The 22,756-nt window shown below is 42.8% G+C and overlaps 1 protein-coding gene across 2 annotated transcripts; it reads right to left on the bottom strand.

Moving 5' to 3' along the window:
* Positions 1–10,494: 10,494 nt before the first annotated feature.
* Positions 10,495–17,618, bottom strand: DUSP26 (dual specificity phosphatase 26). Of its 2 annotated transcripts, XM_072635222.1 has the most exons (4): positions 17,325–17,618; positions 13,313–13,714; positions 11,444–11,658; positions 10,495–11,354 (listed from the first exon to the last, which is right to left on the bottom strand). In XM_072635222.1, the coding sequence occupies exons 2-4, from the start codon at positions 13,531–13,533 to the stop codon at positions 11,155–11,157; spliced, it is 636 nt and encodes a 211-aa protein (XP_072491323.1). In that variant the 5' UTR covers positions 13,534–13,714; positions 17,325–17,618; the 3' UTR covers positions 10,495–11,154. The 2 variants fall into 2 exon arrangements, with proteins under 2 accessions (XP_072491323.1, XP_072491322.1); XM_072635221.1 differs by lacking the exon at positions 17,325–17,618 and having other exon boundaries at positions 13,313–13,905.
* Between the last annotated feature and the right edge of the window lie 5,138 nt (positions 17,619–22,756).

Below are 22,756 nucleotides of genomic sequence, written 5' to 3'. Positions count from 1 at the left end.
GTAGGGAGTCTGAGAATGTGGTATGGATACCTGCCCAGCCCTGATTCTGACCCTGCCTCAGGGTAATGCTAGGCCCTCTGATCTTTCCTTACCAGTATTAGCCCCAGTGTCTCCCAGTAAAGAAGGGAGCTGAAGGGAAAGTTACCTTTGGTAGAACTGAGCTGGGAGCTGGGGGAAGGGAGCTCATCCCACATACCAACTGGCTCTATCTGTTTAAAGGAATGATATAGTTTCAGACTTCAAAGGGAACTCTGACACCATTTAGTCCAACTTAGAATAGGAATCACCTCAATATAATCCTTGATGGATGGTCAACCAGACTACGTTTTAAAACTTTTGGATTATTCTAATTCATTGCATCCTCCTGTGTAAGACTGGACCCCCTACCTTCTTTCCCTAGTTATTTTCTTCCTCAGAGACTGGATACTTCCAGTATTTTCCCCCCACCTAGGGAAATTGAGGTAGATAACCACTTGATTAAAAAGTCTCCAAAGGTTCCCATATTTCTATTGGAGGAAAGCTTAACGCCTTTTCCTGACATTTGATGGTCTTCAAAATCTTCCACTGTCCTACCTTTCCAGACTTTTGAAAAAATGACTGACTTTCACATATTCTGTGTGCTGGCCAAACTGGTTTACTTTCCCTCATGATGTGCCCTCCTGCCTGCAGGCTGTTTGCAACTGTTCAATATGCTTGGAATGCTTTTTCTTCCTTTATTCACCTGTTCAATGCCTTACCCATCCTTTAAATCTCACTGTTTTAGGAACCCCTCCCTAAACAAACTGTCCTTAATGACTATTTTCCTCAAACCTCACATGGTACTATTTTCCATTCTCCATCTGGTTTGAGGCCTATTGGCTACCTTCAACCTGATTTAGCTTGTCTGCTAAGACAGTTTTATCAGGGTGTGGCCACTGTGCATACTATAGCTTCTTGGAGCCACAAGTGAGAATTGGACACCACAGTGGACACCAAAGGTGGATGATTAGCCCTGCAAAGAGCTCAAGAAGCCCTCACATCAGAGGTGCTAGCCCTCCCTGAACACACCTAAACCTCAAGGAAGCTAGGGATCCTATTGAAATGAATATGAATAAGGAGTACACTGAAGATATGAGGAGTGTTACATGAGCAAAGATGCAGAGGTGGGAGATGGGATGTCATACAAGAGGAACAACTTATTGTGTAAGGGTCAGTTTCATTGACCAGAGCTTAGTACATAGTAAGTGCTTAATAAATGTTAATTGACTGATTGATTGACTGGTAAAAGGAATGCGTTTCTCCGCTAGCTGAAAAGTGCTGTGACCAGAACCAATGAGGAGAGAGAAAAGCTGCACCCCATTGGGGCTCTTTGAGTAAGCTTCTTAGAACTAGGCTAAACCAGACTGAAGGTAGAAAACAGGCCTCAAACCAGTTGGCGAGTTAGAGGGATATCTACCCCAATCATGTGAAGACTTCTCCCAGTGGAATGGGCAGATGAGAACAACTTGTTCCAATAGTCATCAAGATGGCTGAAACAGGTGTTGTGGAACACTTAGAGCTTGGTCAGATATCAAAGATGCCAAAGGTCATCCATTGCCTCCTGGGCCATTGCCAGTCCAGTGGTACTGAATTTTGTCTTCCCGCTGGGCTTTGATGACTCAGGAAGAGAGAATGAAGTTAGTGACTTTGCATAACCCTGCCTCACTGAAACACAATTCACAGGTAAGTCAAGACAATACTTGTGATATGATTGGTCCGCTTTGAAGAAGAAGATTGTCTTGCTTCATTCATTCATTCATTCATTCATTCATTCATTCATTCATTCTCGTTCACTAGTACTATGACAGTGACTAGAAACAATCAAGCTTAGCAACTAATTAGCAAGAATAATAAGACAAAATAGGAAACTTTTCATGTTAATAATTACCAGTTTCCTTTGCACCATCACCATAGACACATTCTAGGTGAACAGTTAAGCTTTGCTGCTCCTCCCATAGGTAATAGCCTTAATGACAGCAGCCTTGAGTTGTCCTGGGTCTCACTCACTTCCCTCCTCTTTCCAAATGAATTTATTTTAACATGTTAATGTGATTCAGTGGAATCAGGATACCTTATGTCCAAATTCTGACACAAAATAAAAATCATAATAGCTAAAAATCTAAGAAGAAGAGAGAGAAGGAAGAGAAGGAGAAAGAAGAAAGTGGAGGAGAAGACAAAGGACTATGACGGTGGAGACAATGACAAAAACAGTAACAGTTTCTTTCAACACAGCTCAGGTTCCTACTCCTACACAAGACCTTTCCCAACCTCTGCAGCTATTAACAATCTTTCCTTCTTGAAATGATTTTGTATTACTTTTCATCCAGTTTGTATCCCTAGTGTAGAAAAGGGGAATCTTTCATTTTTGTCTTGGTATTCAATGAATAACATTCAGTGCCTTGTGCATTGTATAAGGCTTAAAGTTTGTTGAATTGAAAGTTCTGTTCATTCTTCCAGAGGGAAGAGATCATTGCCCACGGCTCATAGTTAATGATACTCTATATCTGGTTGGATTCTAGCAGGGTGTGGGAGAAAGGCCCAGGACTGTTTTCACTAAGGTCTACAGATGATATTTTAAGGGTGTCACTAAAAAAATAAAAAACAAACTCTGATAATTCACCCACTGTCTGACATTTCCAATTCCAATCAAATTCAAACCAATTCAATAAATATTTACTTAGTACTTACAATAAGCAAGAGATTCATTAGGATATAGGTATATTATCTACCTATATGGTAAGTAACAATAATTTATAAATCTATGTTCATAGGAGAGAGAGAGACCTGTGATTTTATTGCATTTGAGAGACTAACTTGCCAAGATCACATAGCTAGTATGAGAGAGAACTAGAATCCTAGCTTTCTAGGCTGGTTCACTACCTAACCCAGTACATCCTCACACCACATTTATATACCTCTCATCATCCTCTTCCTTTTCCTCCTTCTCCTCCTCTTCCTCCTCCTCCTCCTCCTCCTCCTTCTCCTCATCTCTGTCTTGCCTTTTAAAGCTGTCCACTCCAACATCAGTTTACTCCAACCTGTTTTATCTCACTTAGCTCCCTCATCAGTCTTATCTCACACCGCTCTCCTTTGGGCACTCTTTGCTCCAGCCAAACTGGGTTGCTTTCCCTCCCCACCCCCAATCCCACCCTCTGAGGGCTCTATGCCTCGGCTCCCAACATCCTCCCAACCAGGCTGGAATGACCTCCCCCCCACCCTCATTTCAGTCTGTAGAAGTACCCTCCTTCTTTCTAAGTGGTATTACATCCCTCCACCTTAAAAGTCATCAAGTGGATTCCTCTCTGATTTCTCACAAACTATTTAGACCTCTCCTTTGCATTGCTCACATTCTATAATGGCACTTTTTTGTGTATTTCTTACCCGTATTAGACTATAAGCTCTTTGGGGGCAGTCATGTGTATCCTTGCTTCCCTAGTGATAGCACAGTAGCTCTTGCATAATAGACTTCTAATACATGTTTGTTGAATTGAAAGTGAACAGAGGTCAGGGGCTGTAATCATCATGTCTTTTTCTTCCATTGCCTAGCATGTCCCTTGTACAGTAGGTACTTTGTATGTTTTTCTGGAATGAATGAATGAGGACAGTTGATTCAAAGCCTTTGAACTGGAAGGTACTTCAGAGACCAGCTGGTTCAACCTCCTCTTTTATAGAGATAGAAACTGACACCCACGAAAATGATTTGCTAACCAGAAGAGTGATTTGAATCCAGATCTTCTGTCTCTAGTAAGCGTTCAGGACATGAGTCAAGAGATTTCTGATCCTGCCAAGTGGAGTTGTTGCAGTTCAAACCTAGGGATGCCAAAAACTATTGGGGTTTTATGGTGTATCCTCCCAGGGATGTCAAAAACTGTTGTGGTTTAAACTCAGGGACACTAAAAACTGTTGAGGTTTCATGACATGTTATGGTGGAACCGTCTCAAAGAATTCAGAGTCAGACTACCTCTAATCCAAGTATAGGCATTTATTGAGATTGAAGCCTTTCATGGAGCAGGCTAAGTTCCAAGAGGAATCTGCAACTTCAGAGAAAGCAAGATGGATTTTTGTAGGGTAAAGATGCTGATTACACAATCAAAATTTACATAGACTACAGGAATATGATTAATATTAAAAAGGCAGGAGGAGTTTGTTAAGGGATTAGATAATAGAGAAGGGGTCCTAGTCACAGTGGAAATGCACATGTGATTACCCACAATGTATACGGAGAAACCCATTTAGGGGCTTATGTATATATGATAATGATATTACAATAAGCCTCTCTGTGTCATAAATTCACTCTAGGATAGTTCTTTACTATTACTGCACAGGTGCCTATTTAGGAAAGTCCCTTCTATTGTTTTGGGGTCCACATCCTGCTTGAGCATCCTGGTGATGCTGCTTTTTGATTGGTTGAGTATTGTGGTCCTGTCTAGGACTAGATGGATGTGGCTATGGTTGAGTGGCTATTGTTTCTGTGGGAAGTATGACCAATGGGTCTGGGGGCAATGCCTAGGTAGAGGCAGTGGCTGGGTTCCCTTTGCATGGACACACCTGCTGTTTCTGGGAGAACTATGAGTTTCAGTGATGCACCTGTTCTAGTGAGTAGTGAGGCATATATGAAGGAATAGGACATTGTTGCGTGTGTGGGGCTAGGTAGGTACAGTGGGTCTGTAATGAAGTTAGACTATTGGGACTGGGGGTAGCTCTATTAGGACTCCATCAGAGTGGCATAGGGCAAAAGCACAAGCCACTTCAACCTCTTTCAGCCTCCATTTTCTTATCTGTAAAGTGGGGATAAGAATACTTGTACCTGCTCAAAGTGTTATCCTTAGGATTAAATGAGAGGAAGTATGGAAAGTGCATTATAAATTTTGGACACAGCCACGGCAGGGATTTGTTTTGCTTCACTATGTATATTTATTACTAGGGCTTTGCTTTTCCTTTTTCTTTTTAATTATGGGAGAGGGGATAGTGGGGAAGATGGGAGAAGAAATAAAAGAAGGAAATACACGTTTATATAGTGCCTACTATGTGCCAGGTACTGTGATGATTTTTTTTATAAATATCTCAATTGATCCTCACAACAACCTTGTGAGGTAGGTGCTATTATTGTCTCCATTTTACAGTTGAAGAAACTGAGGCATGTAGAGATTAAGTGATTTGCCCAGGGTCACACAGGTTCTAAGACTCAGTGCTTCATCCACTGCTCACAAGTTGCCCGATTAATAATAAATACAAATAAAAATATACAACCCTTTAAGGTTTACATGTTATTTCTTTGGATCCACACAACAACTCTAGTAGATACTATTATTTATTCTCATTTTTTAAAAAAATAATTTATTTTTTTTCACTTTTCTACAATCACTTCCATAAGTCTTAGATTTTCTCCCTCTCCCTCTTGGCTCCCTCCCTGAGATGGTGTGCAATCTTATATGGGTTCTGCACATACATTCTTATTAATCACATTTTCACATTAGTCATATTGCATAGAAGAATTAAAATGAATGAGAGAAACCATGAGAAAAACAAAAACAAAACATAACACAGGAGAAAATATTCTGCTTCATTCTGTGATTCAATTCCATAGTTCTTTCTCTGGATGTAGAAGGCATTTTGCCTCAAGAGTCCATTGGGAATGTTTTAGGTCCTTGCATTTTTGTGAAGGGCTAAGTCTACCAGAAAAACTACTCACACACTGTGGTTGTTACTGTGTACAAAGTTTATTTATGCTCATTTTACAGAGGAGGAAACTGAGGTACAGAGAAATTATGTGATTTGCCCGGGGTCACATAGCTAATAAGTGTCAAAGGTATGATTTGAATTCAGGTCTTCTTGACTCCAAGTCCAGCTGCCTATGTACTGAGCCTAGAACTGCTTGTTAATTAAAAAGAAATTCTTTTGGAATTTATTATTTTATTTATCTCCAGTTACGTGTAGAAACAATTTTTAACATTCATTTTTAAAACTTTGAGTTCCAAATTCTCTCCCTTACTCCTTTCCCACTCCTGATCATTGAGAAGGCAAGCAATTCGATATAGCTTATTCATATGTAGTCATGCAAAACATTTCCATATTAGTCATGTTGTGAAAGAAAACATAGACCCCTCTCTCCCCAAATGAAACCTCAAGAAATATAAAGTAAAAAAAAAGTATGCTTCAATTTGTATTCAGACACCAAGAGTTCTCTGTTTGGAGATGGATAGCATTTTTCATCATAAGTCCTTTAGAGTTGTCTTGGGTCATTGTATTACTGAGAGTAGCTAAGCTATCCACAGCTGATCATCTTACAATATTGCTGTTATTTTGTACACAGTACATTTCACTTTGCATCACCTCATGTATGCCTTTCCAGGTTTTTCTGAGAGCATCCTGTTTATAATTTCTTATAGCATAACAGTATTCCATTGTAATCAAATACCACAATTTATTCAGTCATTCTGAAACTAATGGATACCCTCTCAATTTCCAATTCTTTGCCACCAGAAAAGAGTGGCTATAAAGCTTTTGTACATACAGGTCCTTTTCCTTTTTTTTTTAAGTCTCTTTTGGGATACAGACCTAATAGAGGTATTGTTTGGTCAAAGGGTATACACTGTTTTATAGCCCCTTTGGTATAGTTCCAAATTGCTCTGCAGAATGGATGAATCAGTTCACAAATGCACCAATGGTGCATTAATGTCTCATTTTCCCCACATCTTCAACATTTGTCATTTTCCCTTTTCTGTTTAGAAAAGAAATTTTAAAAAATTCTAAAAGCTCATCTTTTAAGGTTTAAAAGTCAGTTATTACTCATACTTGTCTGAACTCCATAAGGCGAGTGTGTATTCTCCAAACTTTCCCAACACCAAACTGAGTGAATGTTTATTGTTGTTCAGTCATATCCGACTCTTCCCGAACCCACTTGGGGTTTTCTTGGCAACGATACAGGAGTAGTTTGCCATCTCCTTCTCCAGCTCATTTTACAAAGAGATTGAGGCAAACAGGCTTGACTTGTCAAATATTGCACAGCTAGGAAGTGAGGCTGGATTTGAACTCAGGAAGATAAGTCTCCCAGACTTCAGGGCTAGCACTGTATACACCAAGAGTTTATTGAATTAAATAGAATTAATAATGATCACTCTTGGCCCTTTGGGCCTGGGGGAGAGGGAGAGAGTGACTGCCTGAAGGGAAACGCCTGCCTGTGCACTGCTCAACCCTGACTCTGCTGGGACTTGCCTGGCCTAGGAGAAGGTCCCGGTGGACCCGCTTCTGCCCTGGGATGCCGATCTCTTTAGGGTGCAGGGACTCCCGTCCCGAAAGGGTGCATGTGAGATCTGCCCAACCTCAGCCAGTAAGAAGAAGCAGCGTCTGGGCAGGATGATTGAGAAGCGAGCTTCGGAGTGGGCGGCAAGTCCGGCTCAGCTCAGAGCCGGCTGGAAGGTTGCGGGGCGGAGCATGGACTGAGTCGGGCTGAAGCTTGGAGGCCATCTGAGCTTTTTGTGCGTGCTAGGAACGGTGTTTCTTGCCCTCTGCTGCCATCATGAGACCAGATCTGGGGGGTGACAGCCCAGGCAGGGTTGTGAAAAACGATTTCAGAGGGAGAATGAAAATAATTGTAAAAAACGTCAAGCACTTATATAGCGCTTTAAAGTTTGCAGAGCGCTTCACATGTATTATCTCATTTGAACTTTTTAACAGCCCTGTGAATTAGATACTATTGTTATTCCTATGTTCCAGAAGAGGAAACTGAAGCTAAGAAAGATTAAAGGCAGTTAGATGGTTCAATGGATAGAGCATTGGGTCTGGAGTTAGGAAGACCTGAGTTCAAATCCGACCTCAGACACTTACAAGCTATGTGACCCTGGGCAAGTCATTTAACTTCTGTTTGCCTTAATTCATTGGAGAAGGAAAAGGAAAACTACTCCAGTGTCTTTGCCAAAAAGACTCATGGAAAATATGGTCCACAGGGTCATAAAGAATTGGACACAATTGAACAAGGAAGATTAAATGACTTGCCTAGGGGAGGTATCAGGCAAGTTTGCAGAAGCAGGAACTGTTACCTCCCCAGTAGGGTTAGTTAATGCATAAGGTGAGTTGGGCAGCTAGCTCCAGCTGTGTGTGAAATTCAGGGTCTGGGACTGGGACTGGAATTGGGACTGGGACTGGGAATTGGAAAAGACCTTCAAGATCATCCCACAGTATCCTTGGGTGGCACATGAGAAAATGTATGGTGATTACAGATCTCAGAGTGAGCAAGATTTCCTTGCTGCGTGATCTGTCTGGTACCTGGACAAGATTCCCCTCCCCAAAGGGGTATAACTAGGGCGATGCTGGGCTGGTTTCTGGTAGGAAATGAAGAGTATATTCTAGGGAAGGAATATGATGTAGGGTATGGGGGGGTAGGAGAAGAGGATTTCAGGGTCCTAGGGCAAGGTCTTGGCTGCTAGTGGAGGGTGAGATACTTCACTAGACTAGGAACTGTCTAAGGACAGGGGCCACTTTAAGGTTCTGAACCTCTGAGAACAGAGGCTAGGCTGCTCCTGGAAGGGGGTGTGATTGTGGATTCACTCATTCACTCATTCAATCAACAAGCATTTTTTAAGTGCCTGCTAAGGGATAGGGATACAAGGACAAAAGTGAATCAGTTTCTGCCCTTAAGGAGCCAAGGTTCTCTGGGGATGTGAGGGCAAACTACTTCTTTAAACAAGGGATTTTGTCGAATGAGACAGGGTACCTCAGATCCTAGGGAATTCTGGGAGGAAGTCAGAAGGAGGCCTTCAATGACCGTGCATTGTTTGGTCAGAATGAGGTTCCTGGGGGTACCTACACATCCTTCTGCTGCTCAGGGACAAGTATCTCTTGAAAAAGGGAAAACTTATCTTCCCATTCCTGTACTCCAATATCCTGCAACCCCTAAATAGGCCCATCTTCCTCTCTCCCCATATCCCTTTGGTCTGGACCAGTGGAGAACTGTGAGGCCCAGGTATTGCTGACAGAACAGAGTGTGCTTTCCCCAGACTCAGATGGCCCTGCCTTCTGGCTCCTTCTCTCTAACAAATTTGTCAAGAGATGGTCTCAACTCACTTGGATGACCACCAAGAGCCACAAATTTGGAATTACAAGGCCCTAGGAGAATATTCAGTTCAATCCCTTCATTTTCCAAAGACTTGCTCAATGTTAAACTTGTAGGAGGATCAGATTTTGATCCAAGGTTTTCTAGCTCCAAATTTAGTGTCCTTTCTATGACAACATAACCAGGCATACAATCCCACGTTGGTGAGGCTTTAATTGTGAGGAAGTTTTCCTTTACAATGAGATGAAATTAACTTCTTTGTAATTTACAACCATTGATTCTATGGAACCAAGTAGAACAAATCTAATCCTTCCTCCACATGACAGTCCTTCAAAGATGTGAAGACAGCTATCTATCATTCCCTTCTCTTCTTTAGGCTAAATACCCCAATTGCTTTCAACTGATCTTTTTATACTATGACCTTGAACGCTTTAGCTATCTTTGTTGCTTTCCTCTTAATGCTCTCTTGCTTGTCAATATGCTTCCTAAAATGTGGCCTCCAGAATTGAACATAATACTTCCTACACAATATGGAGTATAGTAGTGATATTACCTTTCTAGTCCCAGACATTGCACCTCTCAACAGAGTCTAAGGTGTGATCAGTTTTTTTGGGGCTACCATACTATAAAGCCTTTTGCAAACTGCAAATCCCTAGGTAAATGTCAGTTATCTTTTAGTTCAACTGTCTCATTTTACAGATGAAAGAACTGAGGTCCAGAGAGGCAAATAATTAAACCCCTTAAATAAATAAATGAATAAATAAATAAAATGAATTAAACCAGTCATATTATGGTTAGTGGTAGAGTTGGAACAGGCCAGGTTGTCCAAAGGACCCCTTAAGGTTTGTAACTCCATTTAAAGGTAGCATCTCACTTGATCTTCATAATCATTGTTATCCCCATTTTAGAGATGAGGAAACTGAATTTCAGGGAGGTCAGATGACTTGCCCAGGGTCACATAATTAGCAAGTGTAGGAGGGGGGTAGCATTCAAAAGAAGATTCATTGCTCTAACTACTAAGTCAAGTAGCCTCCTTCCACTGTATAATTCTACCTCAGTTATTGGAAAGAATCAGAGAAGCATGAAAGTGCTAGACACTTAAGGAGATGGAAAGTCTTTGCCTTCTTTACAATTTTGCTTCAAGCTGGTTCTGGCCTTGGTTCCTGAACCTAAATCCTTTTTGTTCCCTGTCTTGGCCACCAAATGGACACAAATCAGATTTTCCCTGACTTTCTTTCCTTTCTAAAATCATGTGCCATTTAAATTATTATATTTTTTTGCCCTGGAGTGAATATGGTTGGCTTAATGTCTCAGCTCAAAGCAGGAGATGGTTTTTTCATGGGTAATGACCATTTAGGATTCTGAGGAGAGATGTTCAGGACCCTATCTGTCACCTGGAGGGATAATAATTTAATGAGACTCTATTTTTTGTTCACCATCTTTATTCGTCTTGTTATGTCCACTTGTCTAGTTGGAGTGTGTCTTTCTCAAGACCCCCAGTTATGCATGACTGCTACTGTACAGCTGTGAGCGGCACCCTTGAGCACTGTGTCAAAACTTAACACAACCACACTGCCTACATACAAGCCTGGGTGTGTTTCCTTCATGTCTCAGCTGAGTCCCCCACACTTTTTTTTATACCTTCTTACCCATACTCCCTACATCTCTGTGTGGAAGTGGTCCAAGGACAATCCTCCCATTTTAAAATAAGACAAACAAGAGGGGACCTTAGGCAGAGAGGAGAAGGGACTTATTCACTGTCCTTTTGAGCCACAGGCAGATTCTGAGTTGGAATCCAGGGAATTCTCACTCCTCTGTTTCTCTCTTCTTTATCTGGCTTGCCTCTGATGGAGCCAGCCCTTACAAAAGGACACTTATCACAAACCTCATCACAAGCCCACTCATTACAAACCTCCATTACTCCCATCTAAACTAATGGGGACAACCGGTTGGGGCTCAGCACTAGCACTTGCCCTCTTGGAGGGGAGGATGGTTCATCTGGGCCTCCTGCTTTCTGCTTCCTGGTCCCCAGCTCTCTAGTTGGGAGCTAGGGAACCCACTCACCAGGCCCCTTCCCAAGCACCTCATGCCTCCCGGCTCTGCCGCAGCCTGCGGTCCAGGGCCAGGAGCTGTCTCAGAAAGCCCCTGTTGGGGATGATGCCTCGATGGTCCTTGACGGTCTTAATGGCTTCCACAAGGGTGAGCTGGTGGTACAGCATGAGGTAGGCCAGGACCAGGGTAGCTGAACGACTCACACCTACTGCACAATGCACCAGGATCTTCCCTGCAAGGACAAATGAGTGTTGACTGGTGAGAAGTACACGAATGGGAAGGAAGAGTATGAATAGACCCCGCCCCAGCATCCTGTTCTACCTCCTGGTCTGCTCAGTGCTCGGTGGATGAAATCAGCAGCTGGCTGGAAGTGGATGCTCATGTCAAAGGCAGGTGAATCATGGGCTTCCACACCCAGGTATCGGATACCCAGCCCTTCATAGGCCTCAGGTGTTCCCCGCCACTTACTGTGGGAGGCATTGAGCACATGGGTGATGCCCAGCCGGCTCAGCTCCCGTCTGTTGGCAGCTATGTCTCTGTAGGGAAATAAAGTTAGAGGGAGGAAGAAGGAGGAATAATTACCCCTCCCCTCCCAGATTATTATGGTATTCCTAATTCTCATTCATTATTCAAGCCTAATTATAGGACATTAGAGTTGGAAAGGGGCCTTAGAAATCATCTAATAAAACTCTCTCATTTTACAGATAAGGAAATCGAGGCCCAAGAAGCCAGGGTACTGCAGGGGAAAGAATGCTGGATTTGGAGTCAGAGTAGCTGAGTTTGAACCCTCTGACTGATTTACTTGGTCTCACTCCATAAGCTTCATAGGGTCATAGATTTAGAGCTACAGGAATTTATTACCATTTGACCTTGGTCCAGTCATTTAACTTTTCTTGGCCTCAGTAACTTTGCTCTGTTATACAAGGGTATTGGATTAAATGATCTCTAAGGTCTAGTTCTGTACATTTGATCCTGTGATTTGCTTAAGGCCACACAGATGGTTAGTTGTGGAATTGGGACTAGGGCCTGGGTCAGATTCCTGACCCAGACTTAATGCTTTTTACATTATAAGACCCAGCTTCCTTCATTTGACCTCCTTCTCCATGTCTGTCCCAACCACTCTCAGTGCCAGCCCAGATATATTCTCTACACTTCCCAAATTCCAATCTCTGGTCATGCCTCTGCCTCCCCTGACTCTGATTTCAGTTCCATTTGGTTTCCTCTGACCCTCATCCTTTATCCTTAGGTTCAGCCCTAGATACATTTCTGTCTTCCCTGGCCATTTTAGCACAAATCTTCTATTTTTGCCCTTCTCATTGCTTGCTTGCCTTGACTCTTATCAAATTCATAGATTAGGCTTATAGATTTACGACTTGAAGTAACCTGCTCATTTCATAGACTAGGTCACACAGGTATGAGAGCTATGATTAGAATTTAGGACTGGTGACTACTAGTTTAATATTCCACTTCTGTTCACATGTCTCCCAAGAATACTCTGTACTTCCTTCCCTTCTTCTCTCCATCCATACCTCCCGGTGCCAAGACGTTTTTATGCCTTAGGCAAGGTGTAAGGTTTGAAAATTGTGTTATTATTCACTGGAGGATTTGGACCTTAGGCACAAATCCATAAACCGATAGACTTGACTTTTCACAAGATAGATAGTTATAGCCTTGGAGAGTAGGATTTTCTGGTGTTACAAACATGGGCATTTAAAAAAGGCATTATTCTTAAAGTGTCCCTCACTGTATTCACCTGTGTATTGTGCCCTTGTCTATCCCTACCTAGCCTTGGCTCTGCTACCTCACCCAAAGGGCCCAGATCACTGTACCAGTCTTTTGGAGTCATATCCAATCTAGGAAAGGTCAAGGGAGACATCACTTAAATGGAACCCCAGGCAAGTGAGGTGTGTGCATCAAGGGCAATCTCATTCCCCTCCCCCTCTCCATCCAGGATCATAAAAATCTTAGGATCTGGGACTGGAAAAGACCTTAGAAATCATCTCATCCAACCTCCTCAGTGTGCAAATGAGGAAACTGAGGCCCAGAGATACACAGCTAACTTAGCCCCTGACCTCCACAACCCATTCAAAAACAAGTCACCAATACAACCTAGTACCTCTTTCCTCCCGCCCAGAGACAGACACACACATAGACATATAACTCACTGGTGTGAGCTTTCTAGGTACGTACTGGTCTCCAAGGTAGAGGCCTGGCCAGACCTCATCTGCATGGTTACAGGCAGTCTTGCCGGTGAAGAGGAGCCTCTCCAATTCAAAGACACTGAGGAAGGGATGTTGAACAGGGGCTGTCTCCTCCAGATGCCCCCCAGCCCGGGCAGGTGACCGGGAGCCACCCCGGGAAAATCGTGCCATGAACGTCATAGAAGCCCAGAGCCAGTTGCCAGGACACATCCCAGGGAGTGGTGGCAGCACCTCCTTTGTGGGCAGGTTAGCTGCTGCTGCTGCTGCTGCTGCTGCTGCTGCTGCTGCTGCTGCTGCTACTGGAAGGAGGCTGGGCCTGGGAGATACACCTGAGCAAGGCTGAAGCAGCTTCTCTCTCTCCCTGCCACCTGTGTTACACCCTGGAGAGGACCTGCTCAAGAAAGAGATGGGCAAAGTGGCCCTTGTCCTTAGCACGGGGACCTGCTTTCTTTTCCTTTCCCTCTTCCTTAATCGACAAAACCTTCTCCGGCTCATTTCGTTGGCTCTGCCGGGCAGGGAGATGGGGAGAGTCACATGTCCTTGTTTACGGGAGACGGCACTGCCCAGCTGGGCTCCCGGATTCCCGCTCCCCTCCCACCCCAATCACTCACAGACAAACATACGCACACCCACAGGGCCTTGGTGGCAGGTGCCCAGTGCTGGGCCTCTTGCCAGTTTGTGAGCAACGGGCTCTGTCTGGCAGACTGCAGTCAGGGAACTTAGGGTGTGTGTGTATGTGATGTAGGGGTTGGGGGTTGGGGATGGAGGAAGAGGGTTGGAAACATCCAGAGATAGATAGCAGGAAGACTACAGCAACTGGGGTTATGGGATATGCCAGACTTGCATGGCCTTTACCTGAGGGATGGGCTGCCTTAACCCTTTTTTGCCCTTTGTGGTTACAACAGAGAAGGCCGTGCTGGGGCCTTTGGGAGTGGTAAGGAGTTAGAGGCCCTCTGGACGTGGGTGCTCAGCCATCTGGTGAACAGCAAAGAACTCAATAAAGATTTGTACAATGAATTAGTGAGTGGGAGAGGATGATGATCAGATTGTGCCAACCTGGCATCATTCATCATTTAGGTAACCCACTTTCTTACCCCAGCACAGCTAAGTCTGATAGGAATCTTTGGGTCAGGGCACAATGTGGAGGGAGGGAGAATGTATGATAGTAATAATGGTGACTGATTGTATTTTGCACCATTTTAAGAGATTCCAGCTCTGCGTAAGCTGGTGTAGCCACAGAACCCAATTTATCGCTGAAAGGAAGGGAGCAAGAATTTCTTTCTTGAATTTCTATTGTGAGCCTCACATAACGCTTCGAAATAGGTGCTATTATTATCGTCATTTTACAACTGAGGAAACTGAGGTAGAGGTTAAGTGACTGCCACAGCTAGTAAGTATTTTTGGTTAGATTTGAGCCCAGGTCTTCGTGACTTCAGGCCCAGCACTCTAACCATTATACTACCTACCTACCTCTAGCCTTAGTTTCCTCATCTGGAAAACAGGGATAATAATTTGGAGTACCTACCTCACAGGGTTTTTATGAGAACCAAATGAGGTAATGAATGTAAAACACCATACAGAGAGTAGAGACTGGACCTATGCTTTCATTCATATAGGGAACTCTTGCCTGAAAAAACTCCCTTTAGTGATTAGGGTTGGCCCCTTCCCTTCAGTTTAGTCTTGGAGAGTTGCCCAAGGTTAAGTGACTGGCTCAGTGTCATGAAGTCAACATGCTTCAGGCAGGACTTGAACCCAGCTCTTGTTGGCTTCAGGGCCAGCTCTCTGTCCACTACTCTACTCTGACCCTCTCTAGTCACTTTGATGTACTATATATATATTTTTAGACTTCAACAGCTCAGAATGCCTCTCTGTGCTAGGACAGTGGGTAGCATCTGGGAGAGCTGCATGGCTAGGAAATGGGAGAACAGGGATCCAAGTCTAGGCCTCTTGTTAGGCAGTCAGTCAACAAGAATTTATTAAATGCTCACTGTATACCAGACATTGTGCTAAGCATTGAAGATAGAAAGAAAGGTACTGTTCCCCAGAAGCTCATGCCAGGAGAAGGCTAAAGTGCCTTGGGTTGGATTGACTTCTGCCTCTGAGATTTGGTGACTCTGTGAGTTGGTAAGAGTCACCTTTGATCTTAGGTGTTAGGCTTTTTGCCCCCAGGGGAAGAAGGATTAAATAGTGGGCCGGAAAAAGGAGTTGGCAGACCAATGTCAGTCAGAGACTTGGCTACTGGACCTTAGTCCAGGGTTGGGGAACCTGGACCCTCCAGGCCCCATGTGGCCTTCTGGGTCCTTGGGTGTGATGTTTTGACTGAATCCAAGTTTTACTGAACAAATCCTTTGATTAAGGAGATTTGTTCTGGGAAGTTTGGATTCAGTCAAAGGGATGCACTTGAGGACCTAGAGGGCCACAAGGCCACAGGTTCCCCATCCCTGCAGGTGATGCCTTTGCACTGGGAATCATCCTCTCCTTACATCTAACTCTGGGATTTCCTTACTTCCTTCAAGATTTGGTTTGGGGTTGCCTTCCAGAGGAAGCCTTTCTTGATGTTCCCAATGCTAGCACCCTCCCTCCCTAAACTACCTTGTGGTTATTTTGTATGGATTCTGAATAGATTCGTACATGCACAAGCTGAGTCTCCTGATGGACTGTGAATTCCTTGAGAACAAGAACTATTTCATTTCTGTGTTTCTAATTACAGCTCTCACCGCAGTGCCTGACACATAGTGGGCACTTAATATATGCTTGTTGATTGTTGGAAAGGCAAGGCTACCAAATTCCCTGAGCATCCTCTTCTCCCAGCCTGGGCCATCCTTCCCTTCCTATGATCAGGAAGGAGCCGGGGCTCAGAACTCAGCAACAGGCTAGTTTTTCAGAGCAGGAAGGGAAGGCCTTATTTTCTCTGGTGTCATGCCATATAGTTGGAAACACTCTCCCAAGCACCTTGGGTTGCCTTGAATTGAGGAATCCTCTGTCCTGCTCCCTGCACCCTCTCTACCCACTGGGTCAGAGAAGCAGATATCTTTACTTATAGGTTCTGATAATGGCTAGTTAGAAAGGTTTATAAAAACCATCGAGTCCAATCCCCTCATTTTATAGAAGAAAAAATGAGGCCCATAGTGCTTAAGTAATTTGTCCAAGGTCATGTAAGTAGTGTCAGAGCTTGGGATTCAGAACTCAGGGCCTTTGTCTGACTTGTAAAACGGAGCTGTTTCCACAATACTACCACGAAGTGGAGGGATTAGGAAAGGGAAGGGGTAAGGAGGAGATGCTGGAACTTAGATTCTTTAGGGATAGATAGATGTTTTCCCACTAACTGAGTTGGAAGGGGTGGAAAATGAAGCCCAGTCACTAGGACAATGGCTCTCCGTTTCCACTTCCGAGACTTGAAGTCCCCCTACCCCCATCCATCCATTTTCCTTAGCAGTGGGTGGAAGGTGAGTTTATGACTGTGGGAAGGAAATGGGGAGCCAGGACAAGAAAGAAATATTATATGACTCCCCTGGATACATAACCCCATCCCTGGACACACTCTTCATTTCTAACCTCTGGATAAAGCCAGTCTGAGGGGTTACTTGTCTTCTACTCTGTTTCTGTCGCTATCTCTGTCTGTCCCCCTCTCTCTCACCTCTCTGTCTCTTCTCTATCTGTCTGTCTCTGTGTCTGCCTGCTTGCCTGCCTGCCTGCCTGTCTGTCTCTCTGTCTGTCCATCTGTTGTTTTTTCGGTGTATCTGTTTCTTAGCCTGTCTCTTCCCCTTTTCCACCCCTTCCCCCTCCCTGGGCTGCTGCTGTTGTAACAGGTTCATGGCAGACCCACAACCCCTGCCATCGCAGCTGCTGGGTGGGAGGAGAGTGAGGGAAAGAAACAAAACATCCTCCGTGCTTTTGCCCCCGTATGTCCCCTTCCCCTTTCTCCCATGGTCCCCCAGTTGTTTGTCCCATCCCAAACCCCAGCACCCAGAAGAGCGGGAAACGCACCCAATCTCAGTTACCTCTTTCCAGGCTGGAAGTCTTAGCTCTCAGGGATGGGCGCAGGCAAAGCCAACCAGACAGCCATGTCTCTCTCTCCTCCTCCACCTCCTGCGGCTGCTGCCGCCCCCTCTGCTGCTGCTGCTGCTGCTGCCTCTGCTACCACCACTGCTATTGCCAGAGAGGGGTTGATGTATTAACATCTATTTTAAGCTATGCCATGTCTAGGCAGGTTTCAGATGTCAGTGTGCATGCAACACAGACACAGACACACACACATACATGCATACACACACGCACAGCCAGCTCACATACTCATTTCTACCCTCCCTCTTCTAGGCTCACATTTTGGTCACGTACTTGCAGCTGTAATGTTTCTACATTAGAAACCTACTAACATGTCTAGTCATCCCCTTACACAATACAGCTCTAAGTCTATACAGGTCTTTTACACAGATATCTCTTCTCTAGGCCCCTTCTCATTCCCCTTTGTGGATTTCATTTAATCAGAAACTTTTAGACACCCTCATGTCCAAGGGTCCCTCCTATGCACTACCCTAGGAACTATACATACTCTGCTAAGCTAACTTTGTCCTCACATTCAAGGAGCCTGGAGTGGTGAAAGGAATGATGCAACATGATGTGGTGGGTGGATGGCCTTTGACTTTGAGTCTGAAAGACCTGGTTTGGAAATGGACAGCCTTAGATAGTTAATAGCTAAATGACCCAGGGTAAGTCACTTAGCTTTTTTTCAGCTTCCACTTCCTCATTTATAAAATGGGGGTGAAGGGGGTTGGATTCTATGATCTTTAAGATCTCTTCCAGCTTATGCCTATGATCCTGTGAACTCTGTTTAGTTATTAGTGTGATTGGGCACAATGAACCTTCTCTGAACCTCAGTTTTCTCGTCTGTGAAAGGCAGGGAGGGATTGGATCAGGGATTCTTACCTTTTCTGTGTTATGGACCCTTTTGGCAGTCAGGTGAAGCGTATAGACCCCTTCTCAGAATGTTTTTAAATGAATAAAATAAAATATAATGCATTACAAAGAATATTAATTATACTGAAATACAGATATTAAAATATTTTTAAAAACCCCAAGTTTCTGTACCCCAGGTTAAGAATCCTTACACTTACCTGAGATGGGAGTCAGGAGTGGCTGATTCAGAGAAGGGAAGTGTTTTAAGGCTGATGTCCAAGGGTAGATAAAGAGCTTATCACTCCTAACAAGTAACATGAAATTTTTTCTTCTTTTTTGAGTTAGGAGTAAATCCTGACCTGTTTCTGTGTGTTAATCTTTGTGTTTGTAACCCCAGCAAGACCGGAGAAGAGCTAAGCAGCTTTTGATAGCAGATATCTTTCATTTTCTTTTCTTTTTTGAATCTTTTGAGATTCTTTTGCCATTTCTCGCTCTATGATGGACTTATTAATTTCTATTTGGTCCACTGTAGTTTCCAAGGATTCCATTTCTCGGGTAAGGCTTTCCACTTTTCTAAAATACTTATTCTCTTTCCAATTCTTTCATCCAGAGTTGTTGTTTTTATTTTTTGGTTCTAGTTTCATTTCTTCTAGGTATTGGTATCATCCTTGTGGAAAATCCATTTTCCCCTCCCTCCTCTTGCCCCTTTGAATCTCTATGCAATAGAAAGAATAAAAAGCTTTTATTAAGCAATTACCATATACTAAGTACTATGTTAAATTCTGGGGATACAAATACAAAAATGGAGACAGTCTCTGCCTTTAAGGAGCTTGTATTGTTTTTGGGTAGATATGTTAAAAAAATAAAAAATATATAGTTATATATTTCTATCTACCTATCTATCATCTACGGAAATGGTGGCTAGGGAAGGGAATTTTGATTTGGAAGTAACAGGCATGTTGAATGGAAACATAGAGGAATTGTTTGACATAACCTTTCCACAAGGATGCGGTTAGTAAATGTTTAACAATCAGCTCTCCAGAAAAAAAAATGTCTGCAAGACACATTTTTAAGTTTAATCTGCATCATTAATGAAAACAGTACATCAAATCCTGATTTCGCAGTTTCCTGATTTCTGAGGTATAAATGCTCACACTGAAAATTTAATAATTTACTTCCTCAAGCCCTTTCAGCTGGCTCTAGCACACCCTTGCCTTTCCAGTAGCAAAGGTAGTAATGATTTGGTTTCAATTTCCAAAGGAAGAGGTAGAAAGTAGATTGGGACAGGATACACCTATAGGAGCAAGACAGATAGCAAGGAAATGGAAAGGGTGGGCTGAAAGTGAACTCAGGAGGAAGATAAAGAATAGAAGCAAAGAGCACTGTTTTACCTGGTCATTGGGTCAGAAAGGGTACAGTTTAACCCTCTGTTTCCTTTTCTCAGAAGAGAAGTTCCTTTAATAGAGTCTGAAGACTTTTTATCTTATAGTTCTAAAGACTACTCAATGGGCACCACCCTTGAGATGGAACTTTTCTAGGTGCTAAAAGGACCTCATTTGACTATGATGGGTTTATTCCTTGTCTGAATAATGAGAACACTCTGTGGGTTAGTGGAATAAGTGTTGGTTTTAGATACAGGACTTGAATTCCAACTTAGGAGTATGGCGGCAGCCAGATTGAACTGGCCCTGCCAACTGAGTGTTCACACTTTGGAAATCAGCCAATTATACAGATCAGGGCTTGAATTATTGTTTTGTTGATTGTCTAGACATAAGAAATTGATGGAAAAATGTTAATAATGTAGATTAAGCTAAAAAGTGTGCCTTATGTAATTTTTTTTTCCCATGAGACATCTCAGGTTGTTAAACATTTACCAGCACACCCCTGAGTTCCAATCCTCATTCTGTTCAAGCTTGAATAAATCACTTAATTAACTCATTTTCCTCAACTGTAAAATGAAAATGATTTATGAGCTGTAAGGGAATTTAGAGGTCATCGAGTCTAATCCCCCCTCATCATGCAGATGAAGAAACTGAGGCCCTGAGAAGAGGTGATTTACCCAAGGTTGCATAGCCAGTAGAAGAGGTGATATTTGAACGGAAATTATTCTACCCAAAGTCCAAGGCTTGTCATACCATACTCCCTCCCTTTTCTTTCCTTGTTCATGTAGATGAGAAAAGTTGTAGCTTCTGCCTTGATATAAAACAGCTCTGGAGACAGTCAGTGCTCTCTGAGAGTATGACAAGTTAGTCAGAGCAGTATTGTGCTCCTTATCTCCCATTAGTCCTTCCCTGGTGTTTCTGACTTTTCTAGGCCTGGGGACAGGGGCATGGGTTGGGTTCAGTGACTTGAAAGAGATTAGTGATATTGAAGATGGTGAAATCTATGGTGAACTATTTCTCTGATGATTGTAAGATTGTTGTTTCGGGTTGTTTCAGTCATGTCCAACTGCATGACCCCATTTGGATTTTCTTGGCAAAGATCCTGGAATAGTTTGCCATTTCCTTCTCCAGCTCATTTTACAGATGAGGAACTAAGCGAACAGGGTTAAGTGACTTTCCCAGGGTCATGAAGCTAGTAAGTGCCTGAGGTGAGATCTGAACTCAAGAAGATGAGTCTTTCTCCAGTGCTCTATTCATTGAACTACTTAGCTGCTCAATTATAAGACTGGGGTGAAGGAAAATGATCCATAAAGGGGAACTCCTTAATTAGTGACTGAGGTTGGGGAATATCAGCTTTGTAGAACTGGTTACATAACCATTTCTTCCCTCGACAAAACAAATCCAAATCCTTTAACATTTCCCTAGGCTTTTTAGTGGTCCTTTATATGGAGAAGGTAGCATTCTAGTGATAGTTAGCAAACACTTGGCTTTTGAAATCATAGATTTTTAAACTTAACTGCTAGAGCCAGGAAAATATTGGGGAAAAACTGCGCTGAATCAAATCTGAATGATATACCCTGTCAGACTAATCTAATTTTCTGTAGCAGAATCTCAAGCTTGGTAGACTGAGGGGAAGTCAGAGATGTAAATTCATTCTGACTTTTATTTTTATTTAAAAAATATTTTATTGATGTCTTTAAAAATATACATGACAGTCACTTCCTGATATCTCCCTGCCTCCTGCTGAACACTCCCTTGTAACAAAGAAAAATAAGTTAAGCAAAATCAAACAGCAAAGCCCCTGTGTCTGACAGTAGATGCATCATTATACTCTCCAGTGCCCCACCTAGCTACCAAGAAGTGGGACATTTGTTTCATTGTCTGTTCTCCAGGACCAAGACTGATCACTACAATTACTTTGAATTCATCTGCCTTGCCATGTTGTTTTCATTTACATTATTATGGTCATTGTGTATATTCATTTTCTTGGTTCATTCTGTTTTCTTCCATCAGCATTGATTCATTCAACTCTTCCCATGTTTTCCTGAATTCTGAATTCCTCACATCCTTTGTTACTTTTAGCACAGTGATATTGGATAATGTTTATATATTAAAATTTGTTGAGTCATTTCTCGATGGAGACCAATTATTTCCTTTTTTGGGGGCTATGATAAAAAGTGTTGTTATAAATATTTTCTTTCATATTGGACCTTTTTGTCTTTGAGTATATGGCTAGTAGTGGAATAGCTGGTTCAAAGGGCATCTTTATTTCAAATGAAAAGCAAGCTCAGGGCATTTTAGACACAGTAGCTGGAATGGTATGGAGGTTATGGGTGCAAGTGAGAGTATAGTTCTGGCCATCCTACTCAAAATTCAGTTTTCTATCTCCCAATACCATAGAAAGATAATTTTCAGAGATGTATGAGATCTCAGAAGTTGCCAAGTTTAACCCTTCCCTGAGCAGGATTGTTCCTTAGCAAGTAGACATCCAGCCTCTGTTTGGATTGACAGACCATTTTACTTTGGGATAGTTTCAATTTCATCTCTTAGGCTACGAGAGTCTCTCTTTTCTATAGGGTCCAAACCTGTCTCCCCTGAAGCTTCCTTCTCACCATTGCTAACACTCTTCACCTCTGGGCCAAATTGAAGAAGTCTATTTGTTTTTTACCATCACAGTCTCTCATATATTTAAAGAAAGATCATGTTGTTTCTACATTTGCTCTCCAGGCTAAAAGACGCCCAATTCCTTCAACAGATACTTGCATGGCATGGTTTCCAGTGCCCTCACAATTCTGATCCACCTCCCCCACTTTTCTGGATATACTGCAGCTAGTCAACGTCAAGAATGGCCTCCAGAATGGGACCCAGTTCTCCAGTCTGACCAGTTTTGAGGACAATGGGGCTATCACTGCTCTCCTTCAGCTCATCGTGTTTATGCTTCTATTAATGAAACTTAAGATACCATGTAATAGGTTACTTGTCAAAAAATTAGTCACCTAGTAGCTAACCTTAGCTTATTTTTGGCTGCCATCTCTATATTGTCAGTAAGTCTTCTGTTAGCAATTAGAAATGAGGCTGAAAATGCAAATATTCTTAGTACATGTTAACTATTGACACAAATACGTTAAGATGTCAGTTTAACCCAACAGCTAACC

The sequence above is a fragment of the Notamacropus eugenii genome, chromosome 1, assembly GCF_028372415.1.
Source record: "Notamacropus eugenii isolate mMacEug1 chromosome 1, mMacEug1.pri_v2, whole genome shotgun sequence".
In the NCBI taxonomy this organism is placed as follows: Eukaryota; Metazoa; Chordata; class Mammalia; order Diprotodontia; family Macropodidae; genus Notamacropus; species Notamacropus eugenii.
The sequence above is the reverse complement of the archived record's forward strand: the minus strand, read 5'-3'. Positions and strand labels throughout refer to the sequence as shown.